The 24,698-nt window shown below is 43.1% G+C and overlaps 1 protein-coding gene across 1 annotated transcript in view; it reads right to left on the minus strand.

The window, feature by feature from the left end:
• Positions 1–5,311, minus strand: part of EFHC2 (EF-hand domain containing 2) — a 53,598-nt gene extending 48,287 nt beyond the window's left edge. Inside the window, exon 1 of the mRNA XM_035116174.3 lies at positions 5,134–5,311. Coding sequence (XP_034972065.1) covers positions 5,134–5,175 — 42 coding nt within the window. The 5' untranslated portion in view covers positions 5,176–5,311. The remainder of the gene's footprint in view (positions 1–5,133) is intronic.
• Positions 5,312–24,698: the final 19,387 nt, after the last annotated feature.

A 24,698-nucleotide genomic window follows, 5' to 3' on the forward strand; every position in this document is an offset into this window, starting at 1 on the left:
TCATGATAAAATAATCATTAAATGGCTTTAAATCTATTTTAATTTCAATCTAAATTTTTGGTCATTTTCTTGACTCAGATGTGACACACAGAATGAGTCCATCTTGGAAGTAGTTTTTCTGGGCATATCTGCCGAAACAATTCCACTGATTTCTGTGGCACTGAGATGGAATGCCATGAAATGAATGGGATTTCCCTCTTTAGGAAAAACTGTGGAAATGAATTGAATGGAACCACTGAGTGTTGTTGTGCTTGTAGGTCTGAAATAACAGGAGTGCCGTGGAATCTATACCTCTGAGTAAAGCAAAGATAGCAAAACACAAGCACTCAGCTCTATTATTAAAGTCTTCCATATTATCGGGTGTATGGGGTAGGGCACAATTGCATGACATCAAAAACTAAATCACAACTGGAAAAAGTAGTGGCATCTTATTTATGACTGCAAATGGGGGATTTGTACCAGAGCTGAATCTGGCTAGCCATTTTGGCTGTGAGCCCTGGAAGACCTGCTTCTTGCCTTGCAGTCTTTTCCACCTAGCCTAGGAGAGCAGGGCCCTGACTAACTCCAGCTGCAAAAGCTGAGGCTGCTGAACAGACTCTTGGACACGGATATTGTTTAGGCCGAGTCCTTGGGGGTTGTTGTTCCTGTTATTGATCTTAACTTTCCGTATATTTATTTTAAATCTTCTTATGATTTGTGTGGAAATTGTTCAATTTGATTGTGTATTTTCTGATGTTTTGTTTATTGTTTGACTACTTTGGTTATGTTCGTAATTATGTAATCTTTTTCATGTTGTAAGCCACCTTGAGCATGGTTTGAACTATGGAATGGCAGCATACAAATAAAATGATGGATGGATGTAGCCTCAAAGTACAACATACAGTAGTTATTTGTCAGTTTCACCACCGCCACCACTGTTTCCAGCAGGGAGTCTTAAGACTTTCCCTTCAGACTTTAGCTGAACTATTAAAATTGACAAAGGGCCTCCCCAAATTTTGCTGTTACCTTACCTTAAATACTACAGAGAAGTATGATCAATGCTATTTTTTTCAGAACATGCATCAGCAGGTTAGGCTTGTTGGGCAGCTCAGGGTGGAGATGGGTTAAATCAGGTACAGTATAGGCAAACTCAGCCCTCCAGATGTTTTGGGACTACAACTCCCATCATCCCTGACCACTGGTCCTGTTAGCTAGGGATGGTGGGAGTTGTAGTCCCAAAACATCTGGAGGGCCGAGTTTGCCTATGCCTGGGTTAAATCAAAAAGAGCTGTGTGCTTATATTTTTGGAGACATACTGACAGAATAACAAACAAAGGAAAAGAAGAGCATTGCAGAAGAGCAGGAGCCGTGTGTCCATGCTCCATAAGGAGATGCTTGCGTTTTGTGCCATCAAAACCAACATGCTTTATTTTCAGCTTGGTCTTGCTGTAGTGCCAGCACAGACAACACTCAAAATAAAGCATGTTGGTTTTGATGTCACAATGCCGATGCACCTCCTTCTGGAACATGGGAATTTTCCTCAGATTCAGTAACCAATTTTCGGTTCAAGTTTGTGACAGCATAATGCTTCATGATTTCTGAAAGCTATCACATCCATCACAATGCTTTCCCATAAGAAGGCTAGTACTGCATACAGGCAGCCCAGCCTGACAAAGCTCTGGGCCACATTTAAACAATGGGACTTAAGCAGGCACTTGACCTTACCCCAATGGCTAGAACTAAGCAAGGAACTGATAGTATCAGGAAGGAAAGGGCAGCTTATGCCTTCTGTTTTTGAAAGTAGTAACAGATGGATAGTAGTGACTGGTGACAGCAGGTGAGGAGGATGAGAATCTCACCCCCATCATATCACCCCCCCATCCTGATAGTGGGTGTGCACAAGCTGTTTCATTTACACATGGCCATCATACACCAAGCTGCAGCATCCAATAACAAAAATGATTTAATGTGTAGATCATGGTTGCAACGTCATGGGGCAGAATTTTTAAACAGTGCTGATCCTGGCTGTTACATCTGGATTAGCAACAATCAGCACAAAGACTGGCACATCCAGAGACACAAGTTGATCATGTTATCATACCAGCATGCCCGCTACTCACAAAAGCAATACACTCACTGAGGAAAGTAGCAATCTTAAAATGAGATCTACCACCACTTTGTTGTTGAAGTGGTGTAGAGTTGTGTCTTATGAAAATGAAGCTAGTGCTCTTCTGATTAGAAACCTATGGAGTTGTCATACAGCATCATTGCTCCTTGGGGAAAGATACGTCTTTCTTCCACACATTGTTGGACTCCATCTTCCCTCAGCCTCAGCCAGCCTGGCCAACAGCCACTAAGCGGCCACCAAGGTCAATGGCTGCTGTAAAATGAACTGTAAAAGAATAAGTGCTCTCATGCTCAATGAAACTGGCCAAAATCAGCTTTTGGTCTAACAGACTGCTAGTAATTTTGGTTTATTATGAAAATGTAAGAATTGCTTTGTGGGATCTGACCCAAGACCATTCTGTTTCTAACAGATACTAAAGGAGTAGTGACATGAGGCAACAAAAGAAGAGGCAAAGCTTCAAAATGGTCCTGGAAAATAAATCTCTATCAAATAATAATACCCCTTGGGAAACAATAAAATGCTCTGACACATTTTGGTAAATGGTAATCTTCCTCAGGGGGAAGAAACATTATTATTTGATAAAGAATCATTTTTCAGGGTCATTTTAAGGCTTAGCCTCCTCTTTTGCTTCCAACAGAAAGAAGCTAGCCAGATGTCTCTGAGTCTGGGCACTCACTAACAAAACACAAAGACAATCGTCCTGTTTTGTCTGGCTTAGGCATCCGATACTCAGATGTGTTTGTTGCTACTGTACAAAGGGGCAGGATCTAAAAGTGCCCCAAACCTGGCCTAAACAGAAGACGTAAGAAGTTTCTATTCAGCAGGGAATAATGTTAAGTGGCTGCCTAGCGCACAATCCATCACCAAGGTGCCTGTGGAAACACAAGTAAACACTTAACAGTTCCTTACAATGCATTCTGCATTCTGCTGAGCAAACCAAGTATTTTTAATAACCAAGACAAACTACAGTATTCACAAAAAGTCTAGAAAAGCAACATTTCCTTTAAAACTTCTTCCAAAGAACTTCAAGAACAGAGTGATAGAATACACTTCAATAAAGAACAAAGCAGAAGCCTGGTTTTAATCCAGCCCCTACTGTACTGGATAACCCTTGAAATAATTTTATTGTGGCTGAGCCCATATTCTGCAAGATTCACTCCTGAACCTGTCATTTAACAAATTATCCCTGCAGATAAATTGTCCCTGCAGATTTATGCTTCTTCCAATAATAGTACAAATCCATTCATAAATATGTTCTTGGAACACACCTAAATATATCTAAGATTTTGACTTCAGCGATCCCTGAAATCAACAGGATTTTGTCATTATTAAGACCCAGATTGGGCTTCAAAAAAACAAGTCATGCCAGATGAATCTCATTTCTTTCTTTTTTTATAGGGTTACAAGCTTGGTGGATCAGGGCAATGCTGTGGATATACTGTATCTTGATAAGGCTTTTGACACAGTCCCCATGATTGTGGAGAAGCTGGTAGAATGTGATAGATATGATAGCCATCTTCAAATATCTAAAGGACTGTCACATGGAAGATGAAGCAAGCTTGTTTTCTCCTGCTTCAGGCGGTAAGACCCAAACCAATGGCTTAAAGTTACAAGAAAAGAGATTCTGACTAAACATCAGAAAGAACTTTCTGATAGTAAGAGCTGTTTGACAGTGGAACAGATGGCCTTGGAATGTGATGGACTCTCCTTCTTTGGAGATTTTTAAGCAGAAGTTGGATGGCCATCTGTCATTGGTGTTTTAGTTGAGATTCCAGCATTGCAGGGGGTTGGACTAGATGACCCTCTGGATACCTTCCAACTCTACAATTCTATGATTCTATGACCATGCAAACGATGCTGCTTTCGAGACACAAAAATCCTTACATTTATCCAATAGTAACGGGTACCCATTGGGACTGATAGGGCAGAAGGCCGGGAGACAAAAAGTGAGTGGAGCCAGAGCCAGTGACAGAGTCAACAAATTATAGCTTTGCCCCCATCATTTTCCCTGGTTAGTTCTACAGAGGAAACACTGGTACTAAGGAGGAGGAACATGAGAGCCAGTGCTACCCCCTGGATTGGCTTTGAGTAAAAAGGAAGACAAAGGGAGGGAGGCTGAGGTTGGTGGGGCAGTGCCTCATTCACTCTAATGGACCTGCTTCCCCTGCTGAAGTGTTCCTTTGATACATGTACTGTACCTTTGTGTTGAATACAGAAGTGTGAGAGTGGCCGGTGATGCTTGGGGTATATTGAAGACTGAGCTTGCAAAAGGCTGCAAACCCGCCATGCATTTAAAGCAGATGACTCCCCACCAAAGAATATCAGGAGCTGCAGTTTATCCCTCACTAAGGCACAATTTCCAGCGCCCTTAAATGACCATTCCTTTGATGTGAACAAGTGCTGAAAGTGCGTGTTGCCTATGCAGCCAAAGCTGTTATAAAGTATAAGAGATAAGGAAAGACCTCTCTGCACAGCCACAGGCAGCCAGCAAATACAGACAGCAGGAGATGAACTACGGAGATCTATCTCAACATAAGCCATTTCCTCATATAAAAGATACTGTATGAAAGTAGAGGTCGTATGTAAAAGTGATGTCACAAATCACACAGGGAGGGTGAAAGGAGAAGGGGATAAGTAAGTGATTCATATCTCTTCCTCCCCACCACACAATCCTTTTCACCTCCTGGTGCTGCCCCCACCCAGCCCCACCCTATCTGCTGAAATGACAAGCCCCCAAACTTGAGCTTAGGGGAGGGGGGCATTCCCGGTCCAGCTTCATGATGCGAGAAAGGAAATACAGTACAAGAAAAGCGGCTCTGCCATGAAGTGCAGCGGGGGCGGGGGTGGGTGTCGTTATCATGTCTCGGGTTTCATCCGTGGCGGGTCCTCCTGAGACGGATTTCGGGAGGAGATCAGCGCGAGCACGTGGAGGCGCGGCGCCCACGAGGAGGAAGGCAATGAGCGTTTCGGGGGGCGGCGCAGGAGACATGAACTTGGGGAGCCGCCGAGTGCCGACCCCCACTTACATTCTTGTTGAAGGAGTTCCCGGGCAGGAGCGGTAGCGCCATGGCTGCCCCGGTCCCGCCCGCCGCCTCGGGCTGGTGTTGCTGCCCGAGCCCGGCCGGTCGCCCTCCGCGCTGCCCAAGGCCGGAGCAAGCGCCGGCGCGCTGTTTGGAGTCCGGTTGCCTGGAGACCCCCCTTTGACGTCACAGAGGGCGGCCGGGAAGGGCGCCGCCGCTCGCTCCGCCCTTGCTCTCTGCCGCCCCCTGCAGTCGCACGCCGCTTGCTGCAAGCTCGTCACGCGGGGGAGCCTTTGCCCCCATCACCTCGCAGCCATAGAGGACGACGGCTGCTTTGCTCCGCTCCTCGCAGCAACAGCTTCCACTAGTTGGGAAGCTTAGGTCCCACCCGCGACTTCGAAACATAGCTGCCAAGTTTTCACTTTTCTCGCGAGGAAGCCTATTCAGCATAAGGGAAAATCCCTGTAAAAAAGGGATAACTTGGCAGCTATGCTTCGAAACAAGTCTCTCTCTTCCGCGCGTTAAATACGTATTGCCAAAGCTACCTCAGAGACTCAGGCAGTCAGAGCACAATGCAGTCCAGGCCAAGTGGCCAGGGTTTCCTTTGTACAAATGAGGTGGTTATTGTTGTTATTCGTCATTTATTTATCCCCCACCCTTCACTCTTAAGGTCCCAGGGTGGGTTATAGTATTGAAAAACAGTTAAAAACCAATTAATAAGAATTAATTTATTATTTCTACCCTGCCCATCTGGCTGGGTTTCCCCAGCCACTCTGGGCAGCTGAGCTCCCAACAAAATATTAAAAACATGATAAAACATCAAACACTAAAAACTTCCCAATACAGGGCTGCCTTCAGATATCTTCTAAAAGTCAGATCATTGTTTATTTCCTTGACATCTGATGGGAAGGCGTTCCACAAGGCAGGCGCCACTACTGAAAAGGCCCTCTGCCTTGTAAAACAACTTACAATCATCAAAATAATTTTTTTAAAAAATTAAATACATCTCAACTGTCGAAAGCCAGGATAAAGACACATAATGTGTCATTAAACTATGGGACTTGCTTCCAGAAAATTCAATAATAGTCACGCACCTGGATGTTTTCAGAAGAGAATTAGACATATGTGCAGAATAAAAGGTTCTCTATGTTGATACTTTTCCTCCATTGTAAGAGGCAGTATAGCCCTGAATACTAGTGGCTGGGGAGCACAAGGGAGGAGAGGGCTGCCGTGTCCTTGTCCTGCCTGCAGGCTCCCAGATGCATCTGATTGGCCACTGTAAGAACAGGATACTGCTCTAGATGGGCTTTAGGCCTGATCCAGCAGGCTGCTCTTAGGTTCTTATGCATCACTTGATCTCTCGTCATCATCCAAGCTGCGATATGCCCTGAGCTGTTTTGACATAACCTTAGAACCCCCAAAGTTAGACCTTCACTAGTTGATAACTATGATCAAGACACATTTGTCTTCTGTGCCACAAGTTCTGTCACCTCTGAAGTGAATCATGGTAACAGCGGTTGGGGTTTTCCTAAAACAACTACAACAACACACACACACATACACACCTCGCTACAGGTGTTAATTAATTTAGGAATCCTAACACGTCTGCATTGTCAGCAATTAATGCTGCTGCTGTAAATGGTGGCTGTGCTGCTTTTACTGTGTAAACTTTACGTCATGTAAGCTTTAACCCAACCAGCACCTCATCTGAAGGAAGTGGACTCTAATCCACAAAACCTTATGCCCTAATGAAATTTGTTTGGCAATAACAAGGGTGAGGTACCTAAGCCCTCCAGATGTTGGACTAGAACTCACATCAGCCTCAGCTGCCATAGCCAATGGTGATGAAAGTTGCAGTCGAGCAAGATCTGGAAGGCCGCAGGTTTCTGATCCCTGGAAGATGTCACAAGCCTCTTTCTTGTTTGTGCTACAAAACTAGTTTTGTAGAGACTATAACATGCCTAAAGGAGTGAATTTAATGTCTAGAATAGACAGTAATTCTGTCAGAATTTGAACATTTTTTAAAAAAAGTACTTTCTCAAATACCCACAGTTCTGAAGCAACCTAGACTATAGATGAAGTTTGCATACATACTTCTCTTTTTTGCAATAACATCCATCACTTAATAATTGCAAATTGTCAAATTACTTTTAAAAAAACCCTTTTGCTTTTACAAAAATCAGTTTCCTCCTAACAACTTGAAAAATGTGTGCTTTCATCTGTCAGGAAACAGAAATAACATATACTTTTGTCAGCATCTTATTAAGTAAATTGCAAGTGAGATTGTAGAAGCCATCATTGCAACAATTAACATTTTGCAAAAACATGTTGTTTGCTTGGGCCCATATGGTTCTTTTCTCTCTGTATTGATATACGGAAAGGGAGTGCAGAATCCCAAAGGATCTCAGGCTATGTAAAGGACTTCTCCTCTCCCTCCTCAACTCCCAACCCCCTGCCTCTTCAGGCTTGCTTTTTACCAGAAAAGTAGGTCATGACAGAACATAATGCTAGGACATTGCGATGTGAATTATGAGTCAGCAGCGGGGCTGGATCAAGACCTTTTGAGGCCCCTAAGCACTGAAAATATATGTAATTCAAAATAAAAACAATGCTAAATTGAAAAATAAATTTTTATTTTTCAAAATGACACAAGACATGCATGTATGCTGAAATGTAGGTTCATGTATGCCATGTGCAACAAATGACAGACTCTGATTTTCTCACATTATTTCAATCTACATTAGTAGGGTGCCTTCTGCTTCAGGTGGGGAGAAATAAAGACAGAAAAGAAAAATGGCAGAAGAGCTGGAGCGGAGTGTAAGGAAGTTTATCAAAATTCTGATTTTCCCCATGATGACTCCTTCAGTGCTTTTTATTAAATACCTTTTTTAAAAAAAATTATTTCTTTTTGTGCCCCTGCTTTACTCAGCTTGTGCTTAATCTGCCTATTCGGTAATTCAGGACTGCTCAGAAGTTTTGTTCCTAGGATGGATCAGCTGTACAGGATCTAACTTTACCACCAGTTGACCAAGTGCTAACCATAGTTTGTGCTCATTTTTATTGGTTGCCATTTTTGTTGATTTTTTTTTAAAAAAAACACCTTTGTAGCAAACAAGCCAACAAAATGGCCTGGAATGGAAGGCATGCCTTCTGCTACTTTTTTATGTCCCCAACACCAACAACTGGGAAACACTGGCCTGCGAGCATTCCAGTCGGAGAACAGCCTTTACCAAAGGTGTCATGGACTTTGAAGACACTCGAACTCAGGACGAAAGAGAGAAATGTGCTAAGAGGAAGACACATTTTGCAAACCCTCACCATGATCAACTCCTGCCCAGAAACTTATGTCCCCACTGTGGAAGGATGTGTGGATCCAGAATTGGCCTCCACAGTCACTTATGGACTCACGGTTATGACCGTGTTCATAGAAGACAATCTTACTCAGCTACGGTGATTGTCAAAGAAGAAGATGTCCCCAGCTCGTCAGCATGAATCATAAACCATATCAGAACAATCATTTTTTCTTTATCAGTTCTTCTGGCAATATTAGAAATATGTTTGTTGCTCACCCTAGTGAAGAGGAAGTAATAGACAAAATCCAGGCCTCAGTTTTATACAATGAATGCAAAGACTGAAAAGACTAGCAGATGATTGACATACATGCGTAATACACATCAAGCATTATCAGATTCACCCCCTCAACATATTAAAAAAAATGGACCCTTTATGTCTCTATCTGGGAAGCCTGTTTCATCACTTGATTTTGAAATCATTGATTTGAAATCAGATGTGTGCATGTGTGAAGTGATTTTTTATTTATTTTTTTGCAATAACAACCACTTTACTTGCATTGGTATTTCACCAGACTAAACCAATGTCTAAGAATCTGACTGTATTACATTGTCAGAAAAAAGGCACTGTTGCACTAGCTGAGCCTCGTGAAAAGCAGCTAGAAGGATACGAATTCCTGTTCAGTGACAATGAAGCGGGGAACAACTTTAGTTCATACTGAGCTACTAGCTTTATTTTTTCGCACTCCCTCCTCACTCGCTACCTTTTCAGCACAATTGGACTTGTTTCATGTCCAGCCTTTGCAGCCGGTGAAGCCATTATTCCTTGTTCAGCATCTTCGCACAATGTCTAGGTGAAAAAAACTGCCCTCAGATATCAGCGTCATTTCCAAACCAGAGTTCAGTAATCATTTCCTTTCAGATGCAATCCAACTCAAATAAGTCTCTTTTCACACCACCGCCTGTATAGTCTATTGCCTTGGGGGCTTGATTCTTCATAGACAGGTGATAACAGAATGAAAGCAAATTCCAGTTCACAAATGATTGTTATTGAAAAAGATGTGAATATCCCCCCCCAATTGTTAAATTTAAATGGATTGCTTTGTAAGCAGTATGTACAAGCTTAGCAAGGATACGAAAGAATGTATCCTACACAAGAGTTGATTTAATTTTGTATCGGTAAAGTTCAACAAGTAAGGTAAAACATCACATCAAATGGCAGCTGGTAAAATGAGGAACAAAATCTTCCTCTATCAGCCGAATCAACCCTGGTGTCATAGGATCCAGCCCCTCCCATAAATCATATGAGCCCCCCCCCAGTTGATGGGCATTGCCGTTCAAATGGTGGGCCCCCCAATATTTTATTCAAGTTGACAACCCCTGACTACGAAGCAGTGACAGATACTTGGTGACTTTGTTTTCTGTTCAGATGTGTGGGGGGTAGTCGTGTGTACTACAGAGGATTGTCATGTTTCAGGTATGGGAAACCTCTGGCCTCCAGATATTACTGAACTATAACTCTTTTTCACCTGAGGAAGCATAGCTAATAGCCAGCAATGATGGAAGTTTAGTTCAGCAGCATCTGGAGGTCCAAAGGTTCTGCATTTGAAGAGCTGTACTTTATTTTCTTCAGCTCCTCTGTTTCAAGCGCTGTCCCTTCCAAGTTCAGTTTAAAGATAAAGAAGCTGAACTAGAAGGGGACCAGAGACCTTGAAGCTGCCCACTGAAAATTAGCACGAGGACAGCACACTGGTCACAGTCTTCCCCAATGTGATGAAATTTATTGTATTTCTCATATTTAAATGATAACATTTACTGCCTTGCAGATGGGCAGGGTATAAATACTATTATTATTATTATTATTATTATTATTATTATTATTATTATTATTATTACATATAGATTAGCACATGGGTCGGCAAACTAAGGCCTGGGGGCCGGATCTGGCCCAATCGCCTTCTAAATCCGGCCCACAGACGGTCTGGGAATCAGCATGTTTTTACATGAGTAGAATGTGTGCTTTTATTTAAAATGCATCTCTGGGTTATTTGTGGGGCATAGGAATTTGCTCATCCCCCCCCCCTTCAAATTATAGTCCAGCCCCCCACAAGGTCTGAGAGACAGTGGACCAGCCCCTTGCTGAAAAAGTTTGCTGACCCCTGGATTAGCATATGCAAATATGTGTCCTCCTCCCCTCTCTTTTTTGGTGCTGCATTTCCCCTTTTTTGATGATGCATAAGTGACCACTCGTCAATCATGTGTGTTATAACAAAAAATAGATGTTGCCCAGACAATCAACTTGCCTAGAATCTGGTCCTGAATTATATTTTGCTTACTTTGACAGTCACATAATACTTATTTGTATAGTACTGAAAGAAAGCCCAGTTGCCAATTCCACTCAGAAAGAGGTCTTAACTTTCTGCTTTCTGCTTTGAAAATCCCTCAGGCATTACTCCCAGTTTCCCCTGGAAATGACTAAAAAAAATCTTTTCCCTTTCTCCTCCTCTTTTAATCTTTCTGAGAAGGTGGGAGGTATCCCCTCAAATTGTAAAATTAAGTCTCCTTTTGCTAATTTGACTTAAAATCTAATATTGATCAAGGGTTCTTCAAAGATGTGCTAGTATTCTCTAATTGGGGCACTATACTGTTCTGTCCCACATTCAGCATCTATTTCAATTAAGAAAAATAGGCGAGAAACAGCCTTATTTTTCTTAATAAAAAGCATTTCAGCTGCCCTTGCAGGCCTCTTTGAGGATCTGTTGATCAAAGCTGCTCTGAGAAATTATCTTTTATGCCTGGAATATGATAGTCTACTTTCAGCATAATGCACTAATGCAATGTAAGATATTCATATTGTGGATATACATTGTGTTTTGAAGTAGGAGGGAGATGGGCGAGAGAGAGAGAAAGAGTCAAAAGGCCCTTTTATCACTCAACTCAATGGGGCTAGATAAAAAACAAAAGCTTTGATCCTTAATTCTTCATTATTTTATTTCTTTCCTTTCTTCCCCTCCCTTCTGAATGTTTATTTGGTTTTTTGTAAGCACATTTTCTAAAAATAACATCAAGCAATTAGGTGAATACACCTTCATTTGAAGGGCAAAGTGCATTTGCCTACATGCATAGGGAAGCAGGGGTGAAGAATCTGCGGCATAGCTGCCAAGTCCGGATCGTAAAGATCTGGGATCGGCAGCGCGCGCACGACTGGAAGTTGCGTGACGCAACTTCCGGTGGCGCTTCGCCCTTCTATGGGCACCAGAAAATGGCGGCGCCAGTGCCGGAAGTCGCTTCCGCGCATGACCCGAAACACGTAAAAGCGACTGCCGGCGCCGGCGCCGCCATTTTCTGATGCCCATAGAAGGGCGAAGCGCCACCGGAAGTCGCGTCACGCAACTTCCGGTCATGCGCGGAAGCGACTTCCGGCGCCGGCGCCACCATTTTCTGGTGCCCATAGAAGGGCAAAGCGGCACCAGAAAAATGGCCGCCAGGAAGAATCGAATGTAAGGGACAATGCCGGGATTCTCTGCCAAACGGGAGACCGCCGGAAACGGTGAGAAAAAAAGGGGTTTTCCCGGCGGATACGGGATACTTGGCAGCTATGATCTGCGGCCCACGAGACGTTGAGCAAATGGCTGTGCCTTTCCCCCACCCCTTCACGTAGTTGCTATGTAGGCAAACAACAGCCAAGGTTGTGTGTGCATGTGGACTGAGAGCTGGATGCTGAAGGCAGGGAGCTGGAGACAGAGAGCCATGTCTTGCTATCTACTGGAAAGCTGTGGCTTGGGGCATCCCCGGAAAACAATGGGGAAGCCAGATCTGTTGGGGTATTAATGGTGTGAGCCCCTCAGTCCAATGCTCAGGTAGTCTATATGCGTAAATAAAACCATCAACAACCTCAGATATGCAGATGACACAACCTTGATGGCAGAAAGTGAGGAGGAATTAAAGAACCTTTTAATGAGGGTGAAAGAAAAGAGCGCAAAATATGATCTGAAGCTCAACATAAAAAAAAAACCAAGATCATGGCCACTGGTCCCATCACCTCCTGGCAAATAGAAGGGGAAGAAATGGAGGCAGTGAGAGATTTTACTTTCTTGGGTTCCATGATCACTGCAGATGGTGACAGCAGTCACAAAATTAAAAGACACCTGCTTCTTGGGAGAAAAGCAATGACAAACCTAGACAGCATCTTAAAAAGCAGAGACATCACCTTGCAGACAAAGGTCCGTATAGTTAAAGCTATGGTTTTCCCAGTAGTGATGTATGGAAGTGAGAGCTGGACCATAAAGAAGGCTGATCGCCGAAGAATTGATGCTTTTGAATTATGGTGCTGGAGGAGACTCTTGAGAGTCCCATGGACTGCAAGAAGATCAAACCTATCCATTCTGAAGGAAATCAGCCCTGAGTGCTCCCTGGAAGGACAGATCGTGAAGCTGAGGCTCCAATACTTTGGCCACCTCATGAGAAGAGAAGAATCCTTGGAAAAGACCCTGATGTTGGGAAACATTGAGGGCACTAGGAGAAGGGGACGTCAGAGGACAAGATGGTTGGACAGTGTTCTCGAAGCTACGAACATGAGTTTGACCAAACTGCGGGAGGCAGTGCAAGACAGGAGTGCCTGGTGTGCTATGGTCCATGGGGTCACGAAGAGTCGGACACGACTAAACGACTAAACAACAACAACATCTGGTAAAAAGTATAGCTCACTCGGTAGAGCAGGAGACCCTTAATCTCTGGATCATGAGTTGGGCAAAAAGATTCTTGCATTGCAGAAGTTGGACTAGAAAACCCTCAGGGTCCCTTCCAACTCTACTATTCTATGATTCTAAATCTGGGCTTGGGAACCCTTTCAACCTGAGGGCCACATTCCCCTCTGCGTAACCTTCAAAGGGCCAGATGGGTGCAGTCCGAGGCAACTCGTGTAAATTGCACCTTTGTAGGCTAGTTTTTACACAAGCTATCACATCCCTCTCTCTCCTCCATGCAGACAAGCAAGACACATAATCAGAGTACGGGGGCAAGTTCTAGAAAGGCAAAATGCCCTGAGATGCAAAGCAAGGTGTGTGAGCCTGGAAAGAGTTATGCAGACCAGGTAGAGAGCTCTCGATGTCACATTGATCCCTTGCACCTGGAGTTGGAAAAGACCCTGATGTTGGGAAAGATTGAGGGCACTAGGAGAAGGGGACGTCAGAGGACAAGATGGTTGGACAGTGTTCTCGAAGCTACGAACATGAGTTTGACCAAACTGCGGGAGGCCAAAACGGAGTCCCTCACCGCTCTGAGGTTGGGGAGGGTGTGACATTGTTCATTGTCTCCTGTGTCCATTTTTTGTTACCTCAGATAAAAGGGGCTAAAGAGGTTACTAACCATCAGTGGCAGACCCTCAAAATGTCCCTATTTTCCAGGGACAGTCCCGGATTTACAGAAGCCGCCCCAGTTTCTGGTTTGATCCCAGAATGTCCCAATTTTCCCTAGGACATCTCTATTTTCGTTGGAGAAATGTTGGAGGGTATGCAGCTATGTGACCCCCAAGCAAAAAACAAAACAAAACACAAAACTAAGTGACTATACAACTTTTAGAAGACATCTGAAGGCAGCCCTGTATAGGGAAGTTTTTAAATGTTTTACTGTTTTCATATGTGTTGGAAGCCACCCAGAGTGGCTGGAGCAAGCTTGTTGGGGCATAAATAATAAAATTGTTGTTGTTGTCATTGTTAAGGAATAGGACATCCATCCCTATTTTCATTGGATAAATGTTGGGGGGTATGCAGGTACTCCAACATGCTTCATGTAGCTTCTGAGGCAATCGTTTAGGCATCTTTGGAGAGTCTTTGTTTTGGTTTACACATTATAGCTGCCACATTATATTAAAAAGACAACTTTAGATGGCTCTATGTACAGTGGAACCTCAGTTTATGAACACCTCGGTTTATGAATTTTCGGGTTACGAACGCCGCGGACCCATCTAGAACGGATTAATTCACTTTCCATTACTTTCAATGGGAAAGTTCGCTTCAGTTTATGAACGCTTCAGTTTATGAACAGACTTCCGGAACCAATTACACCCATGCTTCGGGTTAAGTACGCTTCAGGTTGAGTACTCCGCGGACCCGTCTGGAACGAATTAATCCACTTTCCATTACTTTCAATGGGAAAGTTCGCTTCTGTTTATGAACGCTTCAGTTTATGAACACACTTCCGGAACCAATTGTGTTCATAAACCGAGGTACCACTGTAGTGAGCATTACAGTGGTACCTCGGGTTGCAAACACTGCAGGTTACAAACTCTGCTAACCCAGAAGTTGTACCTCAGGTTACAAACTTTGCCCCAGGATGAGAACGGAATTCGTGCGCTAGTGGCACAGCGGCAGCGGGAAGCCCCATTAGCAAAAGCGCGCCTCAGGTTAAGAACAGACCTCTGGAACAATTCAGTTCGTAACCCGAGGTACCACTGTATTGCTAATAGAGCTTACACTGTGCAGGTTGAGTGGCACTCACAATTCCTCCGTATGTCTTTCCTTATGGCAATTTGGAGCTGCATAGTAAAAGAAGCCTCAATCATTCCATGTAGGAAGCTCATGATGTGGAGGTTTTAAAAATGGGTACAGAGAGAGCACCCAGTAAAACAAGACAACTTCCATGCTTGCAGCCTCCAACTCTTCCCCCCACTGGCTATTTTCCTTATCCCCAAGACTATTCCATTCGGACCACTGCAGCAGGGCTGATAGTGAACTTTCATACCATCCCACATCTCACTCAAAAGTAAATGTCCTGACATTTAGCACAATATGCATGCACAAAACTTTCAGCATACAACTTAAAAGCAAAATATTTAAAAAATGCAATGCTGAAACGAAAGCACAGCTTTCAACTGCTTTTAATAATATAACTTCCTGTGCATTATTGATCTGAAGGGCCTGCCAGGTGGCACAGAGAATGAATGAAAAGCATCTCCACCTGGTGGCTGAAATGTAAAAAGTGGCCATACGCTTTAAAAAACTGGGCAGACAAACTCCAAAGGCCTTTCCAGACCATGCTGATTGCAAGGTGAGGAGGGGGGCTACTAAGTGGGCTTTGTGCTTTCCCGTTTCAGCCTTCCACTCAGACTGCTTGATTTAAATCTGCTTTGGAGCCGCACATTTTACCACTGCCAGACATTCTGCCATGTTGCTTAGGGATGTGTATGGGTTCAGCATTGATCTTTTGGTCCCAGTTAAACATCGTCATGGCGGTGGGGTGGGGGTATCTTCTTAAAACAGAAGTTCTTTATGATCTTTATTAATGACTTTATTGTTTGTTCCCAGTGTTTAAATGAAGAAAACGAGAAACGCAGGGAGTTGCAGAGAACCTGCTGACAGTCGCAGATACAGGTACAAGAAATGGAGGGGATCGTTTTTATCCTATAGCCACCTACCTGGGAGAAAGCCAAAATGAACTCAGTGAGACTTAGTATAGGACAGCACTGTAAGAGAACAGGAAGACTAAAGACTAGGGACAAGAACCTGGTACATCAAGCCACGTCAATGTATTAATGGGCAAGTTCCACTCCCCCCACCCCAATATTTGAAGACTTGTGTTGCATTCTTCCTTTGTCTGAAACACCCAAGGACTGCTAACTGCCACATAGCCTCTGGTGAGACTGGCCACCAGCTTTAGCAACCTTTTCTTCCACAGACACACCTGTTTACTTTGCAGATTTGCTTGACACTAGCTAGAAGGCAGTACAACTTTCTTTGTGCCATGCCCAAAGGGTTAAGTTTAAAGTTATCATCCTTGACGTGACTTCCTTGTGCCCTTCGGGGTATGTTTTAGCAATGGCAATTTGTCCTGGTGATATAATTCCGCTGTTGATTTGGGCTGCCTTGTTCAGGCCACTGAAATGCTGCCCAGAGGTTTCTGGGGTGGAGTTCTCAGCGCAAGAAGCCACACCTCACTCCTCACAGTTCAGTTTTACAGCAGAGCCAAGTCACACTTCTTGTGGGTGTGAAAACACTTGACTATTTCCTGTACACAGTCACAAGACTGGAGGTTGATAAAAAAAATTATGTTATTTGGTCTAGCTCTTCTGATATCCGTATAAACAGCATAGAATCCTTAGGGCTAATTCCAGTTAAATGAAACAAGTTAATGTACATTAAAACCTTAGCGGGATTGACATTGTTCCTTTTAAAATTGCCCTTGTTAAATAAAAGAGAGTCAATATGTTACGTGTTGTGCATATATTACTTACAAATGGTTGCACAAATATTTGGCTCGTCGCTTTGAGCTAAATGGCATGGTATTTGCGCTGGGAGAATTAATAGCTTTAACATGTGCTATATAAAATTATGGGATAACCATGGATTGCACTTGGATGCCATTAAAGGGTTCTAAGGGTTCACTCCTCAACATACACGTATACCCAGGAGTAAACACTATTGAACAATACAGGAGCTACTTTTGAGCAGACAAGCATAGAATTGGGCTGCAAGTCATTATGACCTAAGGAAATTTATAAGAAATATACTGGACATACAGATAGATGCTGTAAATGTCAAAAGCTGAAGGGTCTTTTACAGCCGAATAATTTTTATGTGACTAAAAAAACCAGGATCAGTGACATCCTCAAGCCTAAATCAATTTAGCATGCAGCTGCTTTGCTGTAACTTGGATGGAATAATTTTGTTATATAATGTGCCACCACCACCACATCTCAAGTTGCGCTCCTGTGTTAAAGATGCAAGAATTTTAGGAAAATTAAAAAGAATGCAACTAGTATCAGAGTTGAAATTCTGTTAAGATTTCCAGATTGTTGATATAATCATGCATTCAATACCATCTCACATTCTCTGCAAATTTCAATTTTCTGACATCTGACAGTTGCACACAAGGCTGGATTAAAAGCAGGGGGCGACCGCCTCAGTTGTTTACAGGCACACGGGTAAATTACTGCAGCCCGATAAGTTTCTTTCTGCCACATCTTGTCATGTATTCTTCCTTCCTTCTCTGCATTTGCTGCTTGTCTGCACAGAAAGCACAGGAAAAAGTGAGTCAACTGTCAACTCAAAGCCTGCCAAGTGTGGATGTGCTCAAAGGATTCTGTACACAAAAGCAGCTGCATTTGATGCATGGATAGTGAGAGAAAGGGTAGTAGCCACCCCATTCCTCCTTTTAACATGTGAGTGCCCAACAGGAGTGTGATGTATTAAGAGGGCTTTGGAGTCGTTTGTTTCCAGGGGGCTCTGGAAGATGATATCCCTCAAAGATAGGGGTAGCCAGCATGGTGACCCCAAGAAGCTGCAGACCACAATTCCCATCAGGCTCAACTCGCATCGACAAAGGTCAGGGGTGATGGGAGTTGTAGTTCACAACATCTATAGGGCACCATTTTGGCTATACAGTGGAACCTCTACTTACAACCATAATCTGTTCCGGAGGCTTCCGGTTGACCACGCCATCTTGCTCAGACGGGGGTCCGCACAGCGGAGCGGACCTCGGCGCTTCAGAGGTGGAGGGAATCGTTCCAGCGAAACGAAACCTCCTTAAAAGCCCCAAATCGTGCTTTTTGGGGACAGATTTTGCCTGGCGGCGCCAAAAGCGGGCTCTCTCCTCCCCGGATCGGCTTTGTTTAAGCCCCCGAGAGCGAGGAGGTGAACCGCGGCGGACAGGCTGACATTGCTGCTCTGAGAGTGCGAAGCTGCGAGTCTGGGAAGTGGAGGTGGCCAATTCTTCAAAGAACATTCAGCAAATGAATAGACTGTGAGTAATTTGGATTCTTTGGAATGTAAATTAAGGCAACAATTTGGACCTGGGAGAGAGGGGAAAAGAGGAAGCCACCCCCCCCCACGGTAACATAAGAGACAGTAAACAGAAACCCGAAGCCGTAAACAGAAGATTTTAACTTAAAAGGATTCCTCAAAGGCATCAAAGAGAATCTCCCCTAAATGCAGGGTAAAAGGGGAGAGAGACTGTTGTGATTGCCCTGCAGAATGAAGTTAAGACTAAGAAAGACCTTTCTTTTTCTCGGGAGCCGGCAGCCCAGAAAACCCAGTGAGCTGACCAGGATTTATAGTTAAATTTTATTTCTATCTTTATCTCTGGACTTTTCGGAAATTCTTTTTTGGTTTATATGCTTTTGAAATGTGAGTTCGAACTTTATTTTTAAGAATGCAGCCAGCTTGTTAAAATGGAGTCGAGAAAATAGACTGCGATCATATTCCACCCCATGTGACAAGTTTTGACCTTGACAGGACTGAACTATGTCAACAAAAAGGTACCCGCCTGAGTTTCAGCGGACTGTTTTGACCTTAATGTGGGAAGCAAGAATAGAACTATGTCAAGAGGAGACACAACGGCTAGTGTTACAGCAACAATTCCAGATTGTGATGACAGAATATGATTTCCTAGAAGATGAAGCTTTTGAAACTGAAGAAGATGAATGTGAGAATGACAATGATGACGACTGTGATGATTTAACACAAAATGAAGCCCATCACGAAAAAAATGATGATTTTACTCTACAAAAAGTTGGATGGAGTGCCTCCCCTTCGAGGGGGGCACGACTGGACTTACTGGAACTCCAGAATGACCACAGGGAAGAAGGAAAAATTAAGCAGAGAAGAGAAGAAGCTCAGGGGTCTGATATGGAGGCCTGGATGGCAAAAGACTGCAAACATGGGGTGGGGTGAAGGGAAAGTGAAGTGGTGATTGTAAGGATGGGTTAATAGGACTATAACTGGACTGCTGACTATGGAACTTGCTGGATTGGTGGGGTGGAGCCGGCACTCGGGGGGTGTAAGGTTAGTTTGGGAATAGTTATAGGTTTAAAAAGTGAATTGATTCTGGAAAAAGGTGAAAATATGGAGGCCTATAGAGGGGTAAAAATTAGGCACGGGAAGAAAAAATGGGAGTTTGATTTCTCAGTGATTGGACAATAGGCGAAAATGATAATAGTTTAAAAGTGGTACAAGATATAAAGGTGTATGTTATAAAATATGAACTATGAAACTGTTGAAGATGATAAATAAGGGAGGAAAACCGGGGAAGGGTGGGAGGGTGGGGAAGCCCACAAAATATGGTTTAACAATTATGAATTTAACAATTATGATGAATTTTTTTTTTGTCTTTTTTCCTTTTTGTCTTTTTTTTTCCTCTTCTCTTTTTTCTCTTTTTCTCTTTTTGTATTTTCTTTTTTTCTGGTATGACAATAGATGGTTGGATGGATGAACTCCTGCGTACTGCCCTGGTTCACTGGAGCTCCCTGGTGGCAGGGGGGGGCTTGGGGGGCAGGGGAGGGGGAGGAGGACAGAAACCCAATCATAAAATGGACCACTTCTGACTGATCACCTGCGTGGGATACTTCTGTGGCAGGGGAGGACCCATGGAGGGGGGTGGGAAGAAGGTGGAAAAGGTGTTTATGTATGTACCATCTTTTGTAATTTGTAAAAATCAATAAAAATTATGTTAAAAAAAAAAAAATAATAATCTGTTCCGGAGGTCAGGTCATAACTAGAAACGTACATAAGTAGAGGCACACATTTCCATAGAAAGTAATGGAAAAGTGAATTGATCCGTTATAGGCAATGAAAAACACCCCCTAAAACAGCAATTTAACACGGATTTTACTAACAAGACCATAGATCCATAAAATGAAGGCAATAATCAATGTACTGTACTGTACTATAAAATAAATATGACAGTATTGTAAATGGGAAAAAAATCAACATTAATTTTTTTCCTTACGTGCATTGAGGGTGGGCGGGCTTACCTGGCTACAAGCTGGGGGTGGGGCAAGGGTCAGTAAAGAGCTGATTCACTTCGGCCAGGGTCACTGTATTAAAATATGTGGCGATTTTCCACACACACGCAAGCATTAGACTAATAGGGTCCTTGAAGTTTATCTAGTCCAAGCCCTGCTGGTGATTGCTGTACATAACAGTTTTGACTCTGTATGTGCACACAGACATCCTGTGTCCAAGTTCTAAGCTGGAGGTAGAGTAGGGAGCCGACTAATCGCCACCCCTATGCCCACCAGGGCTTTGATCTGTTTCTACATGATTTCATAATTGAGACTTCGCAGATGTGCAGAAAAACTACAAAAGGGCAAAAGCTGGCATCCACATTCCCTACTTGGTCCCCTGTCTAGCTCGTGAAGTTCTGCAAAGTGTGGAGCCCACACCGAGAGCCGTGGTGCATAGATCTCCATTTCTAATGTTAAGGGAGAGGACCATTGGATCTGCTCCATCCATGTCCTCCGCTTCAAAGTCTCGAGCCAGTGTGGTGTAGTGGTTAAGAGTGGTAGACTCGTAATCTGGTGAACCAGGTTCGATTCCCCGCTCCTCCACATGCAGCTGCTGGGTGACCTTGGGCTAGTCACACTTCTCTGAAGTCTCTCAGTCCCACTCACCTCACAGAGTGTTTGTTGTGGGGGAGGAAGGAAAAGGAGAATGTTAGCCACTTTGAGACTCCATCGGGTAGTGATAAAGTGGGATATCAAATCCAAACTCCTCTTCCTCCTCCTCCTCCTCCTCCTCCTCCTCTTCTTCTTCTTCTTCTTCTTCTTCTTCTTCTTCTTCTTCTTCTTCTTCTTCTTCTTCTTCTTCTTCTTCTTCTTCTTCGTGGCTCAAGTTCTCAGCCTTCTGTGACTATTTGGTTGATTTGTTGCATTTAACAACACAACAACAACTATACACTGCTTAATTGTAAATAAAACCTCTAAGCAGTTTGCAAGTAATGTAAGATACAAATTGTCAATAAAAATCCAAGTTAAAAACAGATTTTCAAAAAAATAATCAAAATATGAATAAAATCAACAGTTAAGAAAGATACATTATGAGCTACCATTACAGGTTAAAAGACATGTAAAAATGTTTTTAGTTGGCGTCGAAAAGAATACAGTGAAAGCACCTGGGTAGTGAGTTCCAGTGTGTAGGAGCTGCAGGAATGGGGTAAGCTGGTAAACTTCAGGTAATCAGCCCAAGCCGTTAAGGGCTTTCTATCCTAACAGTAACATCTTGAACTTGGCCTGATAACAAATCAGCAGCCATTGCAGATCTCTGAGCTGACAGGATCTCACTCCTGTCAACAGCCATGATGCAGGTTTATTATTAGCCAAAATGGGCAAGATTTTTCTCGTGTATGTGTGTGTGGTAGATTATCAGTGAAGTGTTAATGTCAGCCGTTTTTTGCCCTCCCCTTCCTATTACATAATTTTATTCAAGCAGACTAGCTTGTCAATTGAAAGTTAAATTGGTGAGAGATTCAATTAATACATTACACTGCTCACTGTCAGTACAAACATGACTCACAGCAGTTTTTGCCGAAGACTAGCTGTGGCTTCAGCTGTGGCACGCATGACCTGCTTTGTTTTTAATGTGATACCATCAACCTGAAATCGAGGGGCTTTTGCCTCTGCCAAGCTCGGCAGCTCTTCCAATCGCAATTTTAATTAAAGATTTGTTTCTCTCCTGCTTCAATAAAAGAGCCGGGGGGGGGAGGGTGGAGGTTAGGCGGGCATCAAAATTAGAAAGCTGAATTATGCATGAAAGCAACATGGAGGGCAACATTAACTAACATCCAAGTTAATCAGAGCATTGCGATCGTGAAATAGAATCAAGTCATGGAATCCATACAGATGGGCTTGTATACCCCACATTCCACCACACATCTGCGCCCAACGTGGAATTAGCAATCCTTCCCATCATTTGTCAACAATGTATAAACTGGACACTGGCAAGGACCCATGGGCCTCAATAGCCCATATAATTCTCAGATAGTTGGAGCAATAGTTGGAGGAAGCAGCCCTATCTGCAAGTGTGCAAAAAGTGGGCTGCAGCAATTTGCATCTGTACCATAGGACTGGCTCCGTATCATAAATCTGAACTGCTGAAAAGTAGAATGGTTTGATGAAAGCTGAGGATATGGGGATTATGGTTCAACTGGAGGGGGGCTCCCCCCACCCCGTTGCTGCCCATTGCTGGAGGGGAAACCTCAGGGGAGGGCCGTTATCTTTGAGCCCTGTTTGGGGACTTGCTGGACACATTTAACTGACTATTAAGATGCAGGCCTAGATGTAGCCCTGTTCTTATTCAGGAGGAGTTGCCCTTTCTTCTTACGCATCCGGGGAGAAAATTATTTCAGTTGTAAAGTACTTTAGTAAATATCATGCTGGTGGAGTCATTAATGTTGTCCGGGAAGACTGCAACTTTGTACCTCTGACATTTTTTTACACTGTTCCTTGATTTCACGATTTTATGCAAGACACAAGTTGGGGGTATAGAGAGCACTGTCGCTGTAAAACCGCCATTATTTGCATTGCTGTTTCTGCAGGAGTTGTAAGCCGCAAAATGAATAGAAACAGTGAAGCTCAACAATTGGTCCTGTAAAAGATTTATTTCATTACCAGCCTCATCCCACTCTGGAAGAACATTGTGTTTCCCAAGAAAGCATGTCAGACATTAATTTTGCACTTCATTTATCAGTGTCACTTATAAGCCATGAATCATACCCAATGAACTCAGGGTCTACACATTTTGACGTAATAAGAATCCTTGATTGAACTTGCAAGGGCATATCCGTCTTGCTGCTGAACAACATAAGGGTTCTTCAAGTAAACTGCGCCTATTAATACAATAGATTTTCTATCTGCAGTCAGAATGAGTGATTTCTACACAGTCCACAGCCCAATTAAACTAGTGCTTGGCACTCTGTCAGTTTAATCCCATCGGCTTCAATTGGGCTAAATCAACTTAAATCCAAGCACTTCCTTCACATGTGGATCAAGTGGTAAATGTGGTAATCTGAATGACCCAAGATTAGAAAAAACAAAAAGCAGCTGTGCTCAGAGGCCAGATTTGCTTCACTGATTCAGAAACATGATGGTTTTGTCTTATTTCTTTGAATGCTTCTTTCTCAAAATCTTTGCTCAATGGAAGAAACGCCTTAGAATGTCAGCACCTTTCCTCATTGAAAAAATACAGGCAAGTTTGTCAGGAAATGGAAATGTCTTACTTGCTAAATCTAAACTTTTTAAAATGGCAATGTTAACATGTAATTTCTAAGAGATGAAGACCAATTTCCAAAAGATGCAAAATATCATAGGAAGATGGAAGTTCTTTCCCCTCCAACCCTAAAAAATCTTGGAACATGGCACAACCGATGGATCCTTCCACTTTAACAGAGATTGTCACAACCACCAAGAGAACAGCTATCTACTGAAAGATTTACAGCTAAAATGCAGGATTGTACAGCAGCCTTTCATACCTTCAGTTGGGAACATTAGTATGGACAGATGGCGAAGGTGGAGTAGCCCATCAGGAATCCATTTCTCTGCTTTGGTGCATACAAGTCAAGGCAGCTACTACTCCAGAAGATGAAAGAATGTGGAATTCAGGTGTGTGTGTGTGTGTGTGTGTGTGTGTGTGTGTGTGTGTGTTTACATGTGTTTCACCATCAGTTGGCCTGGATGGTGCAGTAGCTAAGTATTGGGTTCGAACAAGTTCAAATCCCTGCACAATAATGCTCAGCAGGTGGTCTGCAGCCATAGACTCATCACTGTTGAACTGAGTTCCTCAGGGCAATAAATGAATGTTAATTAAAAGATTACAGAATTCTCTCCATTTGAAGCTCATTGGAGAATACTGATCAACCTAATCCTCGTGCTTCATTAACTAGCAGTAGTACTAACTGCCTATTTGCTCTTTATAAGGATTTCCAAATTCAACTTCTTCTCTGAGAAACCATATCCCAATTTCTGGGATATTGCAGTTATGAAGCAAAATCCTTAAAGTTCTGTCTCCTGTTCCTGCAGCTTCAGGTTCCTGGGATTTCATAGCTCGTATTTTGAAATATTTCATTTGATTGCAATTGATATTTTAGAAGAATCAATTCCAGGGGTGGTGGTGTACACCTCCATAGGTTTTCAGTAACTAGAAAAAAACAAGCATTTATTAATCAACTATCTTTTTGTGGTGTAGGTCCATCATAAAATATTACCTTTACATGTTTTGTAATTTTTAAAATTTGAGAGCTGAACTAACATTCCAAGTTCTTAAGAAATGAGCCCTGCTGGATGAAGCCGAAGGTTGATCTATTCTAGCACTCTGTTCTCACAGTGGCAAACCAGATGCCTATGGGATGCCTGCAAGCCGATATTAACCAGAGGAGTAATGTGATGCAAGAATGAAAGGGCTATCACCCCTAAAGTCTTAACCTGCTGAGAAACTGAAGAGGGATGTTATCTTATGAGGGAGAAAGGATAACAAAGTAAGTGTTTAGAGCAGAGGAACGTCTGTTGCCTTTCAG

The sequence above is a fragment of the Zootoca vivipara genome, chromosome 4 (genome assembly GCF_965207765.1).
Source record: "Zootoca vivipara chromosome 4, rZooViv2.hap1.1, whole genome shotgun sequence".
NCBI lineage: Eukaryota > Metazoa > Chordata > Lepidosauria > Squamata > Lacertidae > Zootoca > Zootoca vivipara.